Consider the following 17,274-nt stretch of genomic DNA (forward strand, 5'->3'; position numbering starts at 1 on the left):
CTGTGCTAAGTTCTAGAAATACAAATATAAGTGAGAAAGTCCCATAATGTGTTTTCATTCTAATGGTGAAAGATGCCATACAAAGGGAGCTGAGAGGCTTGTGAAGAGGCAGCAGTAAAATCAGAAAAGAACCAAGGATTGACATGGCAGGCCTGAGATACAAAAACAAAAATGTTAACAGCTCCTGTTCTCTGAGAGATTTCATTCTCCTGGAGGAAGTAATATGTACAGAGCTAAGAAAAAAAAAAGCAGCAAAAAACCAGATTTTCTCTCTCTGTCTCTCTTTGTCTCTCTCTCTGTCTCTCTCTCTGTCTCTCTCTCTGTCTCTCTCTCTGTCTCTCTCTCTCTCTCTCTCTCTCTCTCTCTCTCTTTCTCTCTCTTTCCTTCTCTCTCTCTGTCTCTCCCCCCCTCTCTCTCTTTCCCTCTCTCTCTCTCTCTCTCTCTCCCCTCTCTCTCTCTCTGTCTCTCTGTCTCTCTCTGTCTCTCTGTCTCTCTGTCTCTCTCTCTTTGTCTCTCTCCCTCACTCCCTCCCCCCTCCCCCCTCCCTTCCCTTTTAGGGAAAACTGCACACTAAGCTATTTTGAGGGGAGTGCTTGGAGGAAGATTGGGAGAAAGATTCGAAAGGCCTTCTATAGGTGGTGACCCTGATAATTAATACACCTGACTTTTGGGAGGAAGGTAAAACACGTCCCGCCACTTCTATCACAGGACCTCACCCATTAAATTAGTCCTGCCCTAATGCACGCATGATTTCAGTCCATGTCAATAACATTGTAAAATCATTAGTTATTTTTTTTGTTTGTTTTGGAGAGTAAATCTATTTAACTGGTGGTAGCTGAATCAGAATTCTTAATCATGACAATCACTCATCATAATTCCCTGGGAATAATTCCATATAATATAAAAATTTATAGAATTATGCTGTATTTTAGATCACCAATACTTGCTCCCAATTAAGCAAGACAAATTTGTTTAACCTGAATTTTAGATGATGAGGGCATTTCATATATGTTAATGACAGATGTAGTTAGATGAGAGAAGCAGATTATTTGGCTTAGTATGCATTTTTTTTTTTTGCTGCTTGGCCTGATAGATAATAATCAGACTTCAATGGATCTGTGAACATATTGATAAGCATGGCTAACAACCACAGCAACAACCATTAAAAGGGATCTTCTTGAAAATAACTTGGACTGTTTTATTTCATCTTATATTGGAGCAGTGAGACAGAGGGAGTATTGGAAGGCCAGAGACTTATCAGAGAAGAGAATTTCAGAATTCAGGATCAAGGAATTGGCATAGTTATAGGTGATTCTGTGGTCTAAAGTATGACTATGTCTCTACTGAGTAGCTGAGAAGAGGTCATGGCAGTTAAAGAGGTCAGAGTGTTTCTGAGATCATTATGTTATATAGAGATGCCAAGTTTGAAGACAGAGTTTAGGTTGGAAAAGAATATTGTGAAATAAGAATTGATCTCCTTTTGCAAAGAAAAAGAGTGACCTGGAATCTGGCAGATGACTTCCAAAAGGATATGAACAGAGTGATGATATAAATGATGTCAACTCGGAAGAAATGTTACTGGAAAATGGAAGCAAAAAGATGGTCTAGAAGTGGCATAAAGGAACAAAAAAATTATTTATTCATTGTCCTGACCCAATGTATAGAGAGCCATGAGAAAATTAGCACTAAAAAATGGAGATACTGGCCAGGTAGGCAATGTGATATGGAAGAATTGATACTTTCCTAACTGCAAGATGATGGAAAAGGTGTAAGAAGAAGAAATCTGATGTACAGAGATTTTTGTTAATAAAAGAAAGAGAATTTCAGGGAGCAAAATGGGAAAGGACAACATGGGAGGTTTGAAGGGAAATAAGGAGGCGGTTTACAGTGGTTTTTCTCCTCAGCAAATAGCAACTTTGAAATACAGGTTTATGACAGGAGAAGGAAGTAGACTGATTTAATAATAGATCATATATAAAAACTGATTTACTTAGGAAAACTGATATTTGGAGTTGGGAAATTTAATGGTTCAAGATGTAGACCACGACTAATTTTCAACATTGATTTTTGAAGAAAATAATCATTTTCTCCCATAATTTGTCCAATGGGCTTGATGGGTCATAAAGTATCATGAAACACCAAAAAGAACACTAGATTTAGAATCAAAACACTAGGTTCTGAATTCTGACTTGGGAGCCATTTATATACACCTCTCTCTATTTTTAAAATGCTTTCTCCCCTTATTCACTGCTCTTAAGAAAAATAAACAAACAAAAAACAATCACAATCTTTGTAGAAAACTAATCCAGTTAAGCAGAAGCTAGAAGACCAGTTGGATGCATTGTAAAACAGCTTTCTATTTAGGGATGGGTTGTATTATATGATAGAAAATATAATGAAAGGGAAAGGGCTCTGGACTTGAAGTCAAAAGACTTGGGAGGAATGAGATTAAATCCCCAGTCTGCTACTTACTTAGACTTTGTGACTCTGGAAGTCATTTTGCTTCCTTGGCATTTAATTTCCTCATCTGTAAAACGTGGAGATTGGACTACTTAATCCCTAAGGTCCTCTATAGTTGTTACTTTCTCATCTTGTGATCCTATGGATTGAAATGTCTTTAAATTCAGATTTGATGATTCCATAGTGGTCAATTAGTAATTGTTCAATCACTGAATATTCTTTAATGTTTTTGCACCACCATTGATAAATTGAAATTCATATGAAATTAATCAGTAAGAAAGATCATATGTACTCACCCTGCTATACAAGAGTATATTCCATTATCACTCATTTTAATTGGCCAAAATTCTATAACACTACCATTAATAATGACGTTCTCATTTGAGGACAGTTTCATTGTGCTATTTCTTCCATATCGTTTTGTCCATGTGAAAGTCTTGTTTTTATGGTGTCTCCTAGCAGACAGGCAGCATTTCAAATGAAAGGGTTCACCTTCGAGTGCAGTGATAAAACTCCGCTCCACACACTCCTCTTCCCAAGAAGAGTAAAGTTAAAAGGGAAACGTGATTAAAATGGGAAACACCTTCTTTAAAATAAAACAAAGCAAAAGTAAACAAACAGTTGGTGGAAATATTACATTAGCTAAGCAAAGGAATTCAAAGAGAGGACTGTTCCTAGAGGTGAACAGAGACACTCTAAGGTCTACTGCCCTATCACAAATTGGATTATGTACCTGTCTCCACCTCCCCCAATTCTCTGATGCAGCAGAAGTCAGGTTAAAATGGGCATCAAAGACAACCTGGAAGACAAGTCCCTAAAGAGCAACATAGGGCCAGACAGCTTTATTACACAGAAACATAGGATTATGGATTCATTTAGTCCGATCCATTTTATAAATGAGAAAACTGAGGTGGAGAGATTAAGTAATTTTCCCAAAAATAAATGGAAGAATATTGGAACTTAGATGCTAGGAGCCCAAACCAGAGATCTTTCAAGCTATTCTATGAAAAGGGGAAGAAAATTACCACTGTGGGCAAATATTCCCACTCACTTTGTTTTGCTATTAGAGTGGGACAAGTGGAAAATTACAAGCCATTGCCACCTGGCTGTTATCTTTTTTCCCCCTAGGATACAAGCCTTATTTTAGTTCAGGGTAGAAAACAAGGGCTCCAATAAATACTAAAAGTATGAGGTGCCCAAAAAGTCTTAGTGCAACTTTAAACTTTGGGGATGCCGTGGTGTATGTCTTCCTCTTCAAAGAATCAGCTAGATTCTCTCAGATGAGGACTATGATCTTCCTCTCAAAAGTCCAGCTTCTTTGCTTTGAAAACAGATTTCAACTTATTGTCATAAACAGTAAAAATCTTTACTGGGTTTTTTTTTTCTGTTTCTTGTAGATTGATGCAAGACCTCAATGTCTCAGCCTGAGGTTTTCAAGAGGTTATTCTACACATCCTGTAGCCTCATCTGCCCTATTTATTTAGGGGTTTTGATTGAGTTTCCCCCAGATTCTTGCCTCCTAAGATTGTAATAGTCTTTAATTATCCTAAGAAGTTACAGAGGGAACAAAAGAAAAAATATGAACATTTAATGATGTTAATAAATAAATGAAGTAATAAATTCCTTCTCTGTGGTTAAGAAATGTCTTCCATCAAAGCATTATGGCATTAACCAATCATTTTGACCAGTTACCAAAGAGAAGGGACTGAAATAAATTATATCAAATATATTACCAATGCTCATAAATATTCATCTCTAAGGAAAGGGGAATTTTAACATTCATTCTAATAAAAACAGGACACAGATAATCCCTAATTGCACCCTAATTGTTTCATTAATTACTTGCTTGTGAAAGAATTCATTTGATGGATGTGCCAAGTCAGATGAAGTTAAACCACTTAAAACAGGATACTAAATACTTAAATCATCTAGGATACAGAAGAAGAAAATCTTATCGGTGGTTATAGCCTCTACAAAGGGAGTTTATTGAGAACATACAAAATGTTATAAGCACTCACCTGAGTTGTTTCCCTCCACAAATATCAAAAATATAACGACCAGGACTCTCAAATGCATTTTGGAAGTCCAAGAGTTTTCTACAAAGACAAAATGATAGTGGTTCAGCCAATGTGCTTAGATGCAGATCATTCTTAACTTGAGGACACATTAAAATATATATTTTGACTTCTTGTTGTTGAGTTGTGTCTGACTGTGACTCCATTTAGGGGTTTTCTTGGCCTCAGAATGGTTTGCCATTTTCTTCCCCAACTCATTTTACAAATGAAAAACTGAGCAAACAGGATTAAATGACTTGCCCACGGACACACAGCTGATAAATACTTTCTGAGACCAGATTAGAACTCAGAAAAGGAAAGTCTTCCTGTCTCCTGACCTGGCATTCTATCCTCTGTACCACCTAGCTGTCCTTTTTTGACCCATGTAAGGAGGAAAAGAAAAGGTCACTCTTCGCAAACTCTCCTCTCTACTCTGTTTGCAAGCCTTTTCTTTCCTTTTCCTCACACCCATTAACCACTACAGTGTTCTAAACATAATAAGCAGCCAATGAAATGCCTATTAACTTGGCTTATTAACTTGCCTGCCCCTGTTAGATATTTTAGATGTACAGTGGTGATGTGGGAAATTTTAGAAAGGTAAAGGAATGTATTAGTAATTCTGTAGAAGGGAAACTCTCGTTTTTGTTAGTATCTTACCCTGAGAGAGCCCAATTTCTTTTAAGCTTACTATAATATTTGCTAGATCTTATACAGAGGTTGCACTCAAACATCTGCATGTGAGAGAGACAGACAGAGAGAGAGAGAGAGAGAGAGAGAGAGAGAGAGAGAGAGAGAGAGAGAGAGAGAGAGAGAGTGAAAGAGAGAGAGAGAGCGCAAGAGAGAGAGAGCGCAAGAGAGAGAGAGAGAGAGAGAGAGAGAGAGAGAGAGAGAGAGAGAGAGAGAGAAGAGAGTTTGGAGTTTGAGAAAGGTGGAGAGGAGGACAATAATGAAAAATACTGGGGCTAGAAAGTTGTCATTTTCTTTGAGGGTGACTTGGAGTGAAAGACAAATCTTCATTCTCAGTCACCTGACCATAGCATTACTTTACTTTTGGTCTACATTTTGCTTTGCCATCTTCAAACAATGTTTGGATCAGTGGTTGCCTGGGAAAGAAGGGAGTCTTTTTTTCCTTTTCCTTCCTTCTTTCCTCCCTCCCTCCCTCCCTCCCTCCCTCCCTTCCTTCCTTCCTTCCTTCCTTCCTTCCTTCCTTCCTTCCTTCCTTGTTCCTTTCTTCCTCTCTTTCTCCCTTAAAAAATACCTAAGAAAAATACCAACTGCTTCTTTTTAAGATGCATTAAAGAATTTTAAAGAAACAAATTGCAGTTCAGTTCAATTCTAGCTGTACTATGATTTGGGGCTTTTCCTCCCCTCACATATGCTTTTTAAACTTCTTTTATCATGTCAGATTCATCACCTGTAAGTATTTCCTTTATGACACTCATCTGAATACATGTGTCACAACTTTGTAAAGGCCACTATTTCTTTTATGGTTTCATAAGATGATGCAAGATAGGTATTTGGAGGTTATTCAGCATTTGAGTTAGTTCTTGCTTTCATCATGAAGGCTGATAGAAAAAGTTTTTCATGTCTACAAATTGTCTTTTGTGTAGTTACTTAGACCATGACACAACTTCAAAACACTTGTAATATTTCTTGTAACATGAATACCAAATGTTAGAAATGTTGAAAGGAATAGTTTTAGGGAAACAAGGGAAGATATATGAAATAATATAGAATGAATAGAGCAGAATAAGAAGAATAATTGCAGCAATAGTAATAACATTATACATATAAACAGCTTTGAAACTTTTAAGAACTCTGATTCACACAATGACCAGTAAAAATTCCAAAGGAACAATGGGGGCAACTACCTTCTTGAGGAGATGATGTTAGCAGGGTCCACAACAACACATAATTTTTTGGACACAGCCAATATAGGAATTTGTTTTTTTCTCTACCCCACACATTTATAACAACTGGTATTCCCTCCACCCCTCACAATGGGTAGGAGGGAATGAAAATCAATTTTTTAATTGAAAAAATAATGAATGCCAAACCAAAAATCAATTTCTCTATTCCTTGATTGTATAATAAAGTTTTGTTTTGTTTTAAAATCAACTTGGAAAATGCTATGGACTGTTGAAACTGCTCTTTTAGGTAAACTGAATGATATATGCTAATCAACCTACTGGGATTACAAGAGGTCAAGATCTCAATTCATTTAGAGCTGGAAGAAATCTAAGAAACCATTGAGTCCAACTCCCTACAGAAGAAACCATTGCCCAGGTCACCTCCTTAATAACTACAAGAGGATTTAAAATCTACTTCCTCTAACCCCAGAGCTAGCATCCTTTCCATTGTAGTATGATGATGAAGGCTGAAAATGGGTAGAGAAAGTTTTTTTTTTTTCTTTCTGCTATACTTTTCTGTTTCCTGCCTTTGGCTACCTAATAAACTGAAAAGTGAAAACATATAGACTCTCTAATGATTTAATGTCACAGAAACATATCCATACATATTCAACTTTTAAACTTGTCTTAATGACTCTAAAGTGGTATAATTACTACTTAAAAATAAGCAATACACCTGGGAGCCTGTGGGATGCTAGTCTATTTGTTTCTTCATCAACAAAAGAGAGTCAAATATTTTTTTCTTTCATTCTAGCAAAGCCATAGTAATTGATAACCTACATATTTGCTTTTGTTATTCACTCTGGATTCAGCTTTGTTCCCTAAACTAGACTTGGGGAGGATTAGAATGGAGAAGGCAGAGATAACAGAGGTGAAGAGGAATACAGTCCTGTGGTATGAGAGCCTGAATCTCTAACCAAAAAGGTTAATGATGGACATTGTCAGATGAAGTCAAAGCAAAATAAATAACAATAAAACACATTTACTGGAGACTTAAAGGTTTAAAAGCATTTCCCTTACAATCAAAAGAATCATTTCCTATTTACAGCTGAATAGACATAAAGAAAGAAAGGGGGGGGTGCAAAGGAAGAGAAGGGGGCTGATAGGGAGTAGAGAGAGGAAAGGAGAGAGAGAGAGGGAGAGAGAGAGATTGAAGGGGCCTCAGAAATGAACAAATTTAAGTTTCTCAGTTCAGAGATGAGGAAATCTAGAACCACAAAGTAACAAAGTCCTAGAAGCAAAATTGAATCAGATTTTGAACACAGATCTTCTGCCCACAAATCCAGAGTTCATTGCATTACATTGCACTGTGATGTGGTTTCCCAAGGAACTATAGAATGAAAACATTTCCTGGGCCTAGATTCCATCTGTTCTCAGCTCTTTCCAATAGTCGTTTTTACCAGCTGTGATTGAAAGAAATCCTGGCTATAAACCTTAATATACACTGCCTTGTATCAAGGAACTTTCCTAACTGCATGAAAGCCATCAGAGGCTCCTTGTGAGGTATCCACCTCCTAGGAGGGAAAGCCAATTCCCTGGTGAGTAGAATGAGCAGGTAAAGTGGATTCTTTTTCACTGGTAAAGCCTAAAGTCTCCCTTGTAATGAGTACGGCGCAGAATGGCATGACACATCAGTCTCCTCCTACAGGAGGGGAAAAGTAATAGTTATCTTTTGCTTACCTTAAAATACGTGTCCTGGAAAACTGAAATGGGGGTGGGATGGTAGAGTGGAGTGTGGAGATGTGACAGTAGGTGCCTCGACAAAAGCAAAAGACTGGGGGGTGCAAACGAGGTTAGCAAGGATCTGGTTATTCCGACAAGATAAGGCGTCCAACTGAGAACGTGCCACCCAGAGGAAGGAGCGGGGAGGAGGTGTGATAGAAGACAAAAGGAACCTCCCCAAAAAAAGGAAGGAAAGAAAGAAAGAAGGGGAGGGGTGACTTCTGGCTGCACACCACTGTGAAACTTTGGTTGGGCTGCACGTACCCAGCTGGGGAGGCACTGGGCGGAAAGGCGTAATCTCCAAAGGTGGAATGTAAGACTGAAGATGCCGCGGGAAAGTCCTTCCTAGAGCTGGGGGAGGCAGAGTCGGGCCGGGCTTTGTCTCTGCCTCTCTCTTTGCCTGGGCACAAGTGAAGAGCTCTATCTAGCCAGCCCTTCCCGCAGATCTTGTCAGTCGAATTTCCTCCTCCTACGTGCGGCTAGATCTCTGTGGGCTCCCCGCCTCGAAAAGTCATCCCAGCCAGGTCCCTTCCCTGGCCGCCCCCACTTTTCTGGGAGGAGTGGGCCGCCTGAGGCTTCTCTGATTTTGCTATTAATTAAGTTGCAACCCACTATCAGTGTCAACCTTCTGGTCCACAGAATGAGTGCATTGCGATGGCGTTTAAGAATTTCTTATAAAGATTCCTCACGTCTATTTCATTTAAGAGGTTCTTAAAGCTTGGAACCCAGAAAGTCTTTCCCCACTTTGTTTTGTTTTAAAAGGAAACTCTTTAGTGGTTATGGCAACGCTTAATAGTGAAAACGCTGCTGATGGGGAAGAAGGGAAGACGTGTAACCAGGGTTCAAGAGAGGTGGGAGGGGCTAAACTCCAGAAGACACTGCTCCAGGAATTGGGAAAGGAGCCCCTCTCTCAGGACGAGATTGGTTACTGTCTTCGGAAGCGTGTTTTTTTGGTCATGATTTTTAATGCAGCCTTCCTTTTAACAACAGTTCCCTTGTTCTGTCCCATAACTAAAAGATTTGGCATTCCACTTTTTCCTTCCTTCAAAGACAAGGGAAAAGAATAAAAAAGAAATGCCCCCCCCCAACCCCAGCGGTATTGAATTGAAGATGCTCTCTCCTCCCTTTTTGACTTGGAATTAAACTCGCAACTGAGAGCCCTAAGGTCATTTGGTTTCCTGTTATAGCAGCCCTCCTTCTGCAATGTGTTGGAGATCAGTTATATATTCTTTGAGGTACATTTTTGGATACTTCACATTCCTGACTTGCAGTAACTAGAACTTGGCACAGAGTCATAGGCTCTGAGATATGTGGTGTAAAAATTCGGTTTCCTTCGCAACCATGATCATGAAACAAGGGTGAAAAGGCAGGATAGCATAATAATATTGGCCCAAGAGACACAGCAACAGCAACAGCAGTAGGAGCAACAATTTTCAGTTTCCAAAGTGTTTTACCTACATCTTCTCATTTGAGCCTCTCAAAAGTCCTAATTAATATGGGACTAATATGATTTGCAGCAAAAAGAAATACCTAGCCCACTAATGGAGCATAGTCTAGTAAACTCTAAAATCACAAAACCCCAAAGATAATATTAGAGTACCACCCTGCATGGTTCCCTTCCATTATGTTTCTCTTTTGAATAATTCATTAATAGAATTTATCCACAAGTGTCTCAGCTCCTCTTCACCCTCCCACATCACAGAAGGCATCCTGCAGGAGACCAACACATTCAGAAAAGAATAGTTTTTTTCAGTTCACTCTCTGAAGGTAACATTCACACTTTATTCTTTTTTTCTCATGTGAATTAGATTATTTAGTCAATTTAGAACATTATTCCTTAGTTACAATAATCACATTTCCCTCCCTCCCCTACACCCATCCTTCTTGCAGCCCACGCACAATTTCATTGGGTATTACTTCTGTCCTTGACCAGAACCTATTTCCATGTTGTTGATGTTTGCGCTAGAATGTTCATTTAGTCTATATCCCCAACCATATCCCTTCAATCCATGTATTCAAGCAGTTGTTTTCCTTCTGTGTTTTTACTCCCATAGTGTTTCCTCTGAATGTGGATAGTGTTCGTTCTGGTAAATCCCTCTGAATTGTACAGGATCACTGAATTGCCACTAATGGAGAAGCCCATTACATTTGATTGTGCCACAGTGTATCAGTCTCTGTGTATAATGTTTTCCTGGTTCTGCTCCTCTCACTCTGCATCAATTCCTGGAGGTTGTTCCAGTCCCCATGGAATTGCTCCAATTTATTACTCCTTTGAGCACAATAGTATTCCATCACCAACATATACCACAATTTGTTCAGCCATTCTCCAATTGAAGGGCATCCCCTCATTTTCCAATTTTTTGCCACTACAAAGAGCACAGCTATAAATATTTTTGTTCATGTCTTTTTCCTTATTATCTCTTTGGTGTACAAACCCAGCAGTGATATGGCTGGATCAAAAGGTACACAGTCTTTTAGTGCCCTTTGGGCATAGTTCCAAATTGCCCTCCAGAAAGGTTGGATGAATTCACAACTCCACCAGCAATGCTTTAATGTCCCATCTTTGCCACATCACCTCCAGCATTCATTACTTTCCTTTGAAGTCATGTTAGCCAATCTGCTAGATGTGAGGTGATGCCTCAGAGTTGTTTTGATGTGTATTTCTCTGATTATAAGAGATTTAGAATATTTTTTCATGTGCTTATTAATAGTTTCTATTTCTTTAACTAAAAATTGCCTATTCATGTCCCTTGGCCATTTATCAATTGAGCAATGGCTTGATTTTTTGTACAATTGGTTTAGCTCTTTATACGTTTGAGTAATTGGACTTTTGTCAGAGGTTTTGTAATGAAGATTGTTTCCCAATTTGTTGCTTCCCTTCTAATTTTGATGACATTGGTTTTGTTTGTACAAAGACTTTTTAATTTGATGTAATCAAAATTATTGATTTTATATTTTGTGATTTTTTCTAGTTCTTGCTTGGTTTTTAAAGTCTTTCCTTTCCCATAGATCTGACATGCATACTATTCTATGTTCACCTAATTTGCTTATAGTTTCCTCTTTATATTCAGGTCATTCACCCATTCTGAGTTTATCTTGGTGTGGGATGTGAGATACTGATCCAAACCTAATCTCTCCCACACTGTCTTCCAATTTCCCCAGCAGTTTTTATCAAATAGTGGGTTTTGGTCCCCAAAACTGGGATCTTAAAACTTATCATAGACTATCTTGCTGAGGTCATTCACCCCAAGTCTATTCCATGGATCCTCCTTTCTGTCTCTTAGCCAGTACCATATTGTTTTGATGACCACTGCTTTATAGTATAGTTTGATATCTGGGACTGCAAGTCCTCCTTCCTTTGCATTTTTTTCATGATTTCCCTGGATATCCTTGAGCTTTTGTTCTTGCAAATGAACTTTGTTATGTTTATGTTTTCTAATTCCATAAAAAAAAGTTTTTTGGTACTTCAATGGGCATGGCACTAAATAACTAAATTAATTTGAGTAGGATGGTCATTTTTATTATGTTAGCTCATCCTACCCATGAGCAGTCAATATTTTTTCCAGTTTTTTAGATCTAGTTTTAATTGTGTGGAGAGTGTTTTGTAGTTATGTTCATATAGTTCCTGTGTTTGTCTCGACAGATAGATTCCTAAGTATTTTATATTGTCTAGGGTGATTTTAAATGGAATTTCCCTTTCTAATTTTTGCTGCTGAAATGGGTTAGAGATATCTAGAAATGCTGATGACTTATGCAGGTTTATTTTGTATCCTGCAACTTTGCTAAAATTGTTGATTATTTCGACTAGCTTTTTGGATGATTCTCTAGGATTCTTTAAGTAGACCATCATATTATCCCCAAAGAGTGATAGCTTGGTACCTCATTGCCTATTTTAATACCTTCAATTTTTTTTCTTCTCTAATTGCTACTGCTAGTGTTTCTAGTACAATGTTAAATAATTGAGGTGATAATGGGCATCCTTGTTTCACTCCTGATCTTATTGGGAAGGCTTCTAGTTTATCCCCATTGCAGATGATGTTTGCTGATGCTTTTCGATATATACTGTTTATTATTTTTAGGAAAGGCCCTTCTATTCCTATACTTTCTAGTATTTTCAGTAGGAATGAGTGTGGTATTTTATCAAAGGCTTTTTCTGCATCTATTGAGATAATCATGTGATTTTTGTCGGTTTGCTTGTTAATAATGTCAATTATGTGGATGGTTTTCCTAATATTGAACTATCCTTGCATTCCTGGTATGAATCCTACCTGGTCATAGTGAATAACCCTTGTGATGACTTGCTGGAGTCTTTTTGCTAGTATCCTATTTAAGATTTTTGCATCTATATTCATTAAGGAGATTGATCTATAGTTTTCTTTCCCTGTTTTTGACCTGCCTGGCTTTGGAATCAGTACCATTTTTGTGTAGTAAAAGGAATTTGGTAGAACTCCTTCTTTGCTTATTCTGTCAAATAGTTTGTATAATATTGGGATTAGTTATTCTTTGAATGTTTGATAGAATTCATTTGTGAATCCATCTGGACCTGGGGATTTTTTCTTTGGGAGTTCTTTGATGGCTTGTTCAATTTCTTTTTCTGATATGGGGTTGTTTAGGTAATCTATGTCTTCCTCTGTTAGTCTAGGCAATTTATATTTTTGAAAGTATTCATCCATATCACCTAGATTGCCATATTTGTTGCCATATAATTGGGCATAATATTTTTTAATGATTGCCTTAATTCCTCTTCATTAGAGGTGAGGCCTCCCTTTTCATCTTGGATACTGTCAATTTGGGTTTCTTCTTTCCTTTTTTTAATTACACTGACCAATACTTTGTCTATTTTATTTGTTTTTTTTTCAAAGTACCAGCTTCTAGTCTTATTTATTAAATCAATAGTTCTTTGACTTTCAATTTTATTAATTTCTCCTTTGATTTTTTTGGATGTCTAATTTAGTCTTCATCTGAGGATTTTTAATTTGTTCACTTTCTAGTTTTTTTTTTTAATTTGCATGCCCAATTCCTTGACCTCTGCCCTCTCTAATTTGTTAATACATGAACTCAAGGATATAAATTTCCCCCTGAGTACTGCTTTGGCTTCATCCCATAGGTTTTGAGAGGATGTCTCATGATTGTCTTTTTCTTTAATGAAGTTATTAATTGTTTCTATGATTTGTTCTTTAACCGGTTTTGGAGAATTGTATTGTTTAATTTCTAATTAATTTTGATTTCCCTCTCCATGTACCCTTACTAATTATTATTTTCATTGCATTGTGATAAGAGAAGGTTGCATTTATTATTTCTGCTCTTTTGTACTTGTTTGCAATATTTTTATGCCCTAATACATGGTCAATTTTTGTGAATGTACCATGTGCTGCTGAAAAGAAGGTATATTCCTTTTTGTCCCTATTTATTTTTCTCCACATATCTACTAACTCTAATTTTTCTAAGATTTCATTCACTTTTCTTACCTCTTTCTTATTTATTTTTTGGTTTGATTTATCTAGTTCAGATAGAGGAAGGTTCAGGTCTCCCACTAATATAGTTTTTCTACCTATTTCATCCTTGAGCTCCACTAGTTTCTCCTTTAGAAATTTGGATGTTATGGTATTTGGTGCATATATGTTGAATACTGATATTTCCTCATTGTCTATATGCCTTTTATCTGGATTTAATTATCTTCCCTATCTCTTTTAACTAGATTTATTTTTACTTTGGCCTTTTCAGATATCATGATTGAGACTCCTGCCTTCTTTTTATCAGTTGATGCCCTATAGATTTGGCTCCATCCTCTTTCTTTCACCCTAGGTGTATCTACCTTCTTCATGTGTGTTTCTTGTAGACAGCATGTGGTAGGTTTTTTGGATTCTAATCTACTCTGCTATTTGCGTTTTATGGGTGAGTTCATTCCATTCACATTCAGAGATATGATTACTAACTGTGTATTTCCCAGCATTTTGATTTCTACTCCTGATTCTGCCTTTTCTTCTTTCACTACTTCCTTCTACACCAATGTTTGTTTTTAGTCCCCCTAGTTCCCACCTTTGTTTTACTTCCCTTTCTACCCCCCTCCCTTCTTATTCCCTCCCTTATTTTCCCTGTAGTCTTTCTAAAATTACCCCCCACCCTTTTCCTCCCTTGTACTGCTTCCCTCCCCACCAGTCCATTTATTACCATTCTACTCCCCTATAGGGCTCAAATCTATTCTCTACCCCAATGGATTGGATTGTTCTTCCCTCTTTGAGTCAATTTCAATGCACATAAGAGTTGCATATTTTCCTATCTCCAACTTCTATACCCTTCCAGTGTATTGATGTTCTTCCCCCCTCCTGCCATGAGCTTCTTTGTGACATATAAATTTACCCCCATTTGTTTCTTTTCCCATTTCTTTTAGTTTTAACCTTTTTTTAGCTCTAATTGTACATATATATAATACCTATTTATGTCTTGGAATTTCATTCTATACAGTCTGTCACTGTTCCCTCTAAGTGTAATTCTTCTAGCTGCCCAGGTGATAACCACAGTTTTTAAGAGTTACCAATGACCTCTTTTCTCATAGGGATACATATCATTTTAACTTATTGAGTCTCTTAAAATTTTTTTGTTTATTCTTTCAATATTAATGCTGTAGTTGTGTGTGTTGTTCTCTTGGTTCTATTCCTTTTGTTGTTCATCATCCCATGTAGTTCTTTCCAATGTTTCTTTTAAAAAAATATAATCTGTTCATCATTTCTTATGGGGCAGTAATATTCCATCACAATCATATCACACAAGTTGTTTAGTCATTCCCCAATTGATGAATATCTCCTCAATTTCTAATTCATCACCACCCCAAAGAGAGCTGCTATCAATATTTTGGAACATATTGGTTCTTTTTCCATTTTCCCTGATTTCCTTGGGAAACTAACTCAGACCATAGCTGGGTCAAAGTGTATACACAGTTTTGTAACTCTCTGGGTGTAATTCCAAACTACTCAATATAAAATGATTGGATCAGTTCACAGCTCCACCAAGAGTGTATTAGTGTCATCATTTTTCCATTCTCTCTCCAACATTTGTCATGTTATCCTTTTGTCATTTTAGCCAGTCTGATGAGTGTGAGAATTCCTCTATGTTTTGAGAGCATAGATGAGTTCTCAAAAATCCTAAAATAATTTTCCTTTGCCTTCTTCCCTCTCTTCTGACTCATAAGGATGGGAATCCTCAACACAATCCTATGTATCTTTCCAAGGCCCATGTGATAGGCTACTCTGGGACAAAAATGTCCATATTTGAAAAATAGGTGTAGTATGTGTGGACATTATGTAACTGGTTCTAGTTTACTAACTACAATGCCTATGGAGTCAAAACTTTCAGAATTTCCAACAAGGCCTGAGTTGATTTTGGGACCCCTCTTTGCTTTATTTGAGTGTGGGAGATCTTGATGACTCTTCATTTCATAGGATCTAATAAGAGATCATGTTATAAGGTCTCAGGGCTTTTATTTCCTCTGAAATCATATACCCATCAAAAAAGCCTCCATCCCTGCTTTTGAAATTGCAGGGAGTAGAATCTCTAACCTTGATTAGAACAGATAGCAGCTATAGAAATATAGGAATTGAAATCTAGGCTGGGTTTTGCAGGCAGCTCAGCTTTAATTATCTGATTAAAAAAGACAGAACTTTGGGAATAACTTTTGAGATCCCAGACCAACAGAAGGATTCACCAGGCATTCACCATACATTTAGATATGAACTTGGTGGGGTCAATGCTATTTAAGAACTGAGCTAAATTATGAACTTAAATTAGGAGCTCAAACATTGAGGCTACATAGGTTAATTATGTTTTTTCAGTATTAGGGGAACCCATTCTACACTGTTTGTGCCCTATATTTAAAGTAAATATTCCTTTGCAAAAGTTACACAAAGTTAGTTGAACAGGGATGGTAGTCAAAAACTCCTAAAAGTGGGGGAATCTGGTTGGTCAGGGCTTGAGTAGATGATATTAGAGGAAAGACACCCAACAACCACTTGGGGTACCCTTCTGATTGGTGATACTCTCTACAATGATAAGAAAGTTCAGAAGGGAGAAGAGTTTTGGGAAAAGATAATGGATTCTCTTTTGGACATATTCAGTTTGTGACACCAGTGAGACAACCGATTTGGGATACTTCAGAGATAGTTGGTGATATGGAAAGACATACTTTGTTGGAAAGATAGGCTGGAAAGAGAAATCTGGAAATAAATAAAGATGACAGCTGAACACATGGAAGCTGATAAGATGGTCAAGTAAGATATTTTAGGGCAAGGATCACCAAACTACAGCCCATTGGCTCAATCCCACCCACCACCTGTTTTTGTATAGTTAGAGAGTTAAGAATGTTTTTTGTACTTTTAAATAAAATTTTATTATACCACAGTAATACTCATTCATTTACATATAGTCTTAAGCTGTTGTCATAATGCAAAAAAAAAACAAAAACAAAAACCCAACCCAAAATGGGGTCATGAAGAGTCAAACATGACTGAAATGACTGAAAAACAACAAAGGACTCATATCTGATTCTTCATGACCCCATTTGGGTTTTTTTGGGCAAAGATACTGGAGTGGTTTGCCATTTCCTCCTCTAGTTCATTTTATAGATGAAGAAATTGAGGAAGAGTTAAATAAGTTAACCGAGGTTACACAACTAGCAAGTGTCTGAGGTCTGATGTAAACTCCGATTTTCCTTACTCTATGCACTTTGCCACCTAGCCACCCTAGCAAAGTTGTATTGTTGAGACAATCTTACCTAAATTAATTTACTTAGTCTGTGTCATACCTATCAATCTACCTAAAATTATTTCATAGAACTGGAAAAAATAGCATCTGGAAAAAAATATCTGGAAGAACAAAAGGAAAAGACAATCCAGGGACTTAATAAAAAATATATGGAAGGAGGGCCAACAGATCTCAAACTGTACTATGAAGTGGTAGTCATCAAAAAAATCTGGTAATGGCTAAGAAATAGGGTAGTGGGTCAGTGGAATAGATTAGGTAGTCAACACATGATAGTTAATGTCCATTAGCATCTTGGTGTCTGATAAACTCAAAGAGCCAAACTTTTGGGGAAAGAACTCACTATTTGACAAGAACTTCCAGGAAAATTGGAA

The 17,274-nt window shown here is 37.3% G+C and overlaps 1 protein-coding gene across 1 annotated transcript in view; it reads right to left on the reverse strand.

The window, feature by feature from the left end:
* The window catches only part of IL18R1 (interleukin 18 receptor 1), a 35,039-nt gene extending 26,416 nt beyond the window's left edge, over nt 1-8,623 (reverse strand). Inside the window, exons 1-3 of the mRNA XM_007501171.2 lie at nt 8,105-8,623; nt 4,479-4,556; nt 2,757-2,991 (exon numbers count right to left, since the gene is read on the reverse strand). Coding sequence (XP_007501233.2) covers nt 2,757-2,991; nt 4,479-4,536 — 293 coding nt within the window. The 5' untranslated portion in view covers nt 4,537-4,556; nt 8,105-8,623. The remainder of the gene's footprint in view (nt 1-2,756; nt 2,992-4,478; nt 4,557-8,104) is intronic.
* Between the last annotated feature and the right edge of the window lie 8,651 nt (nt 8,624-17,274).

Source organism: Monodelphis domestica, chromosome 8 (genome assembly GCF_027887165.1).
Source record: "Monodelphis domestica isolate mMonDom1 chromosome 8, mMonDom1.pri, whole genome shotgun sequence".
Classification (NCBI taxonomy): domain Eukaryota; kingdom Metazoa; phylum Chordata; class Mammalia; order Didelphimorphia; family Didelphidae; genus Monodelphis; species Monodelphis domestica.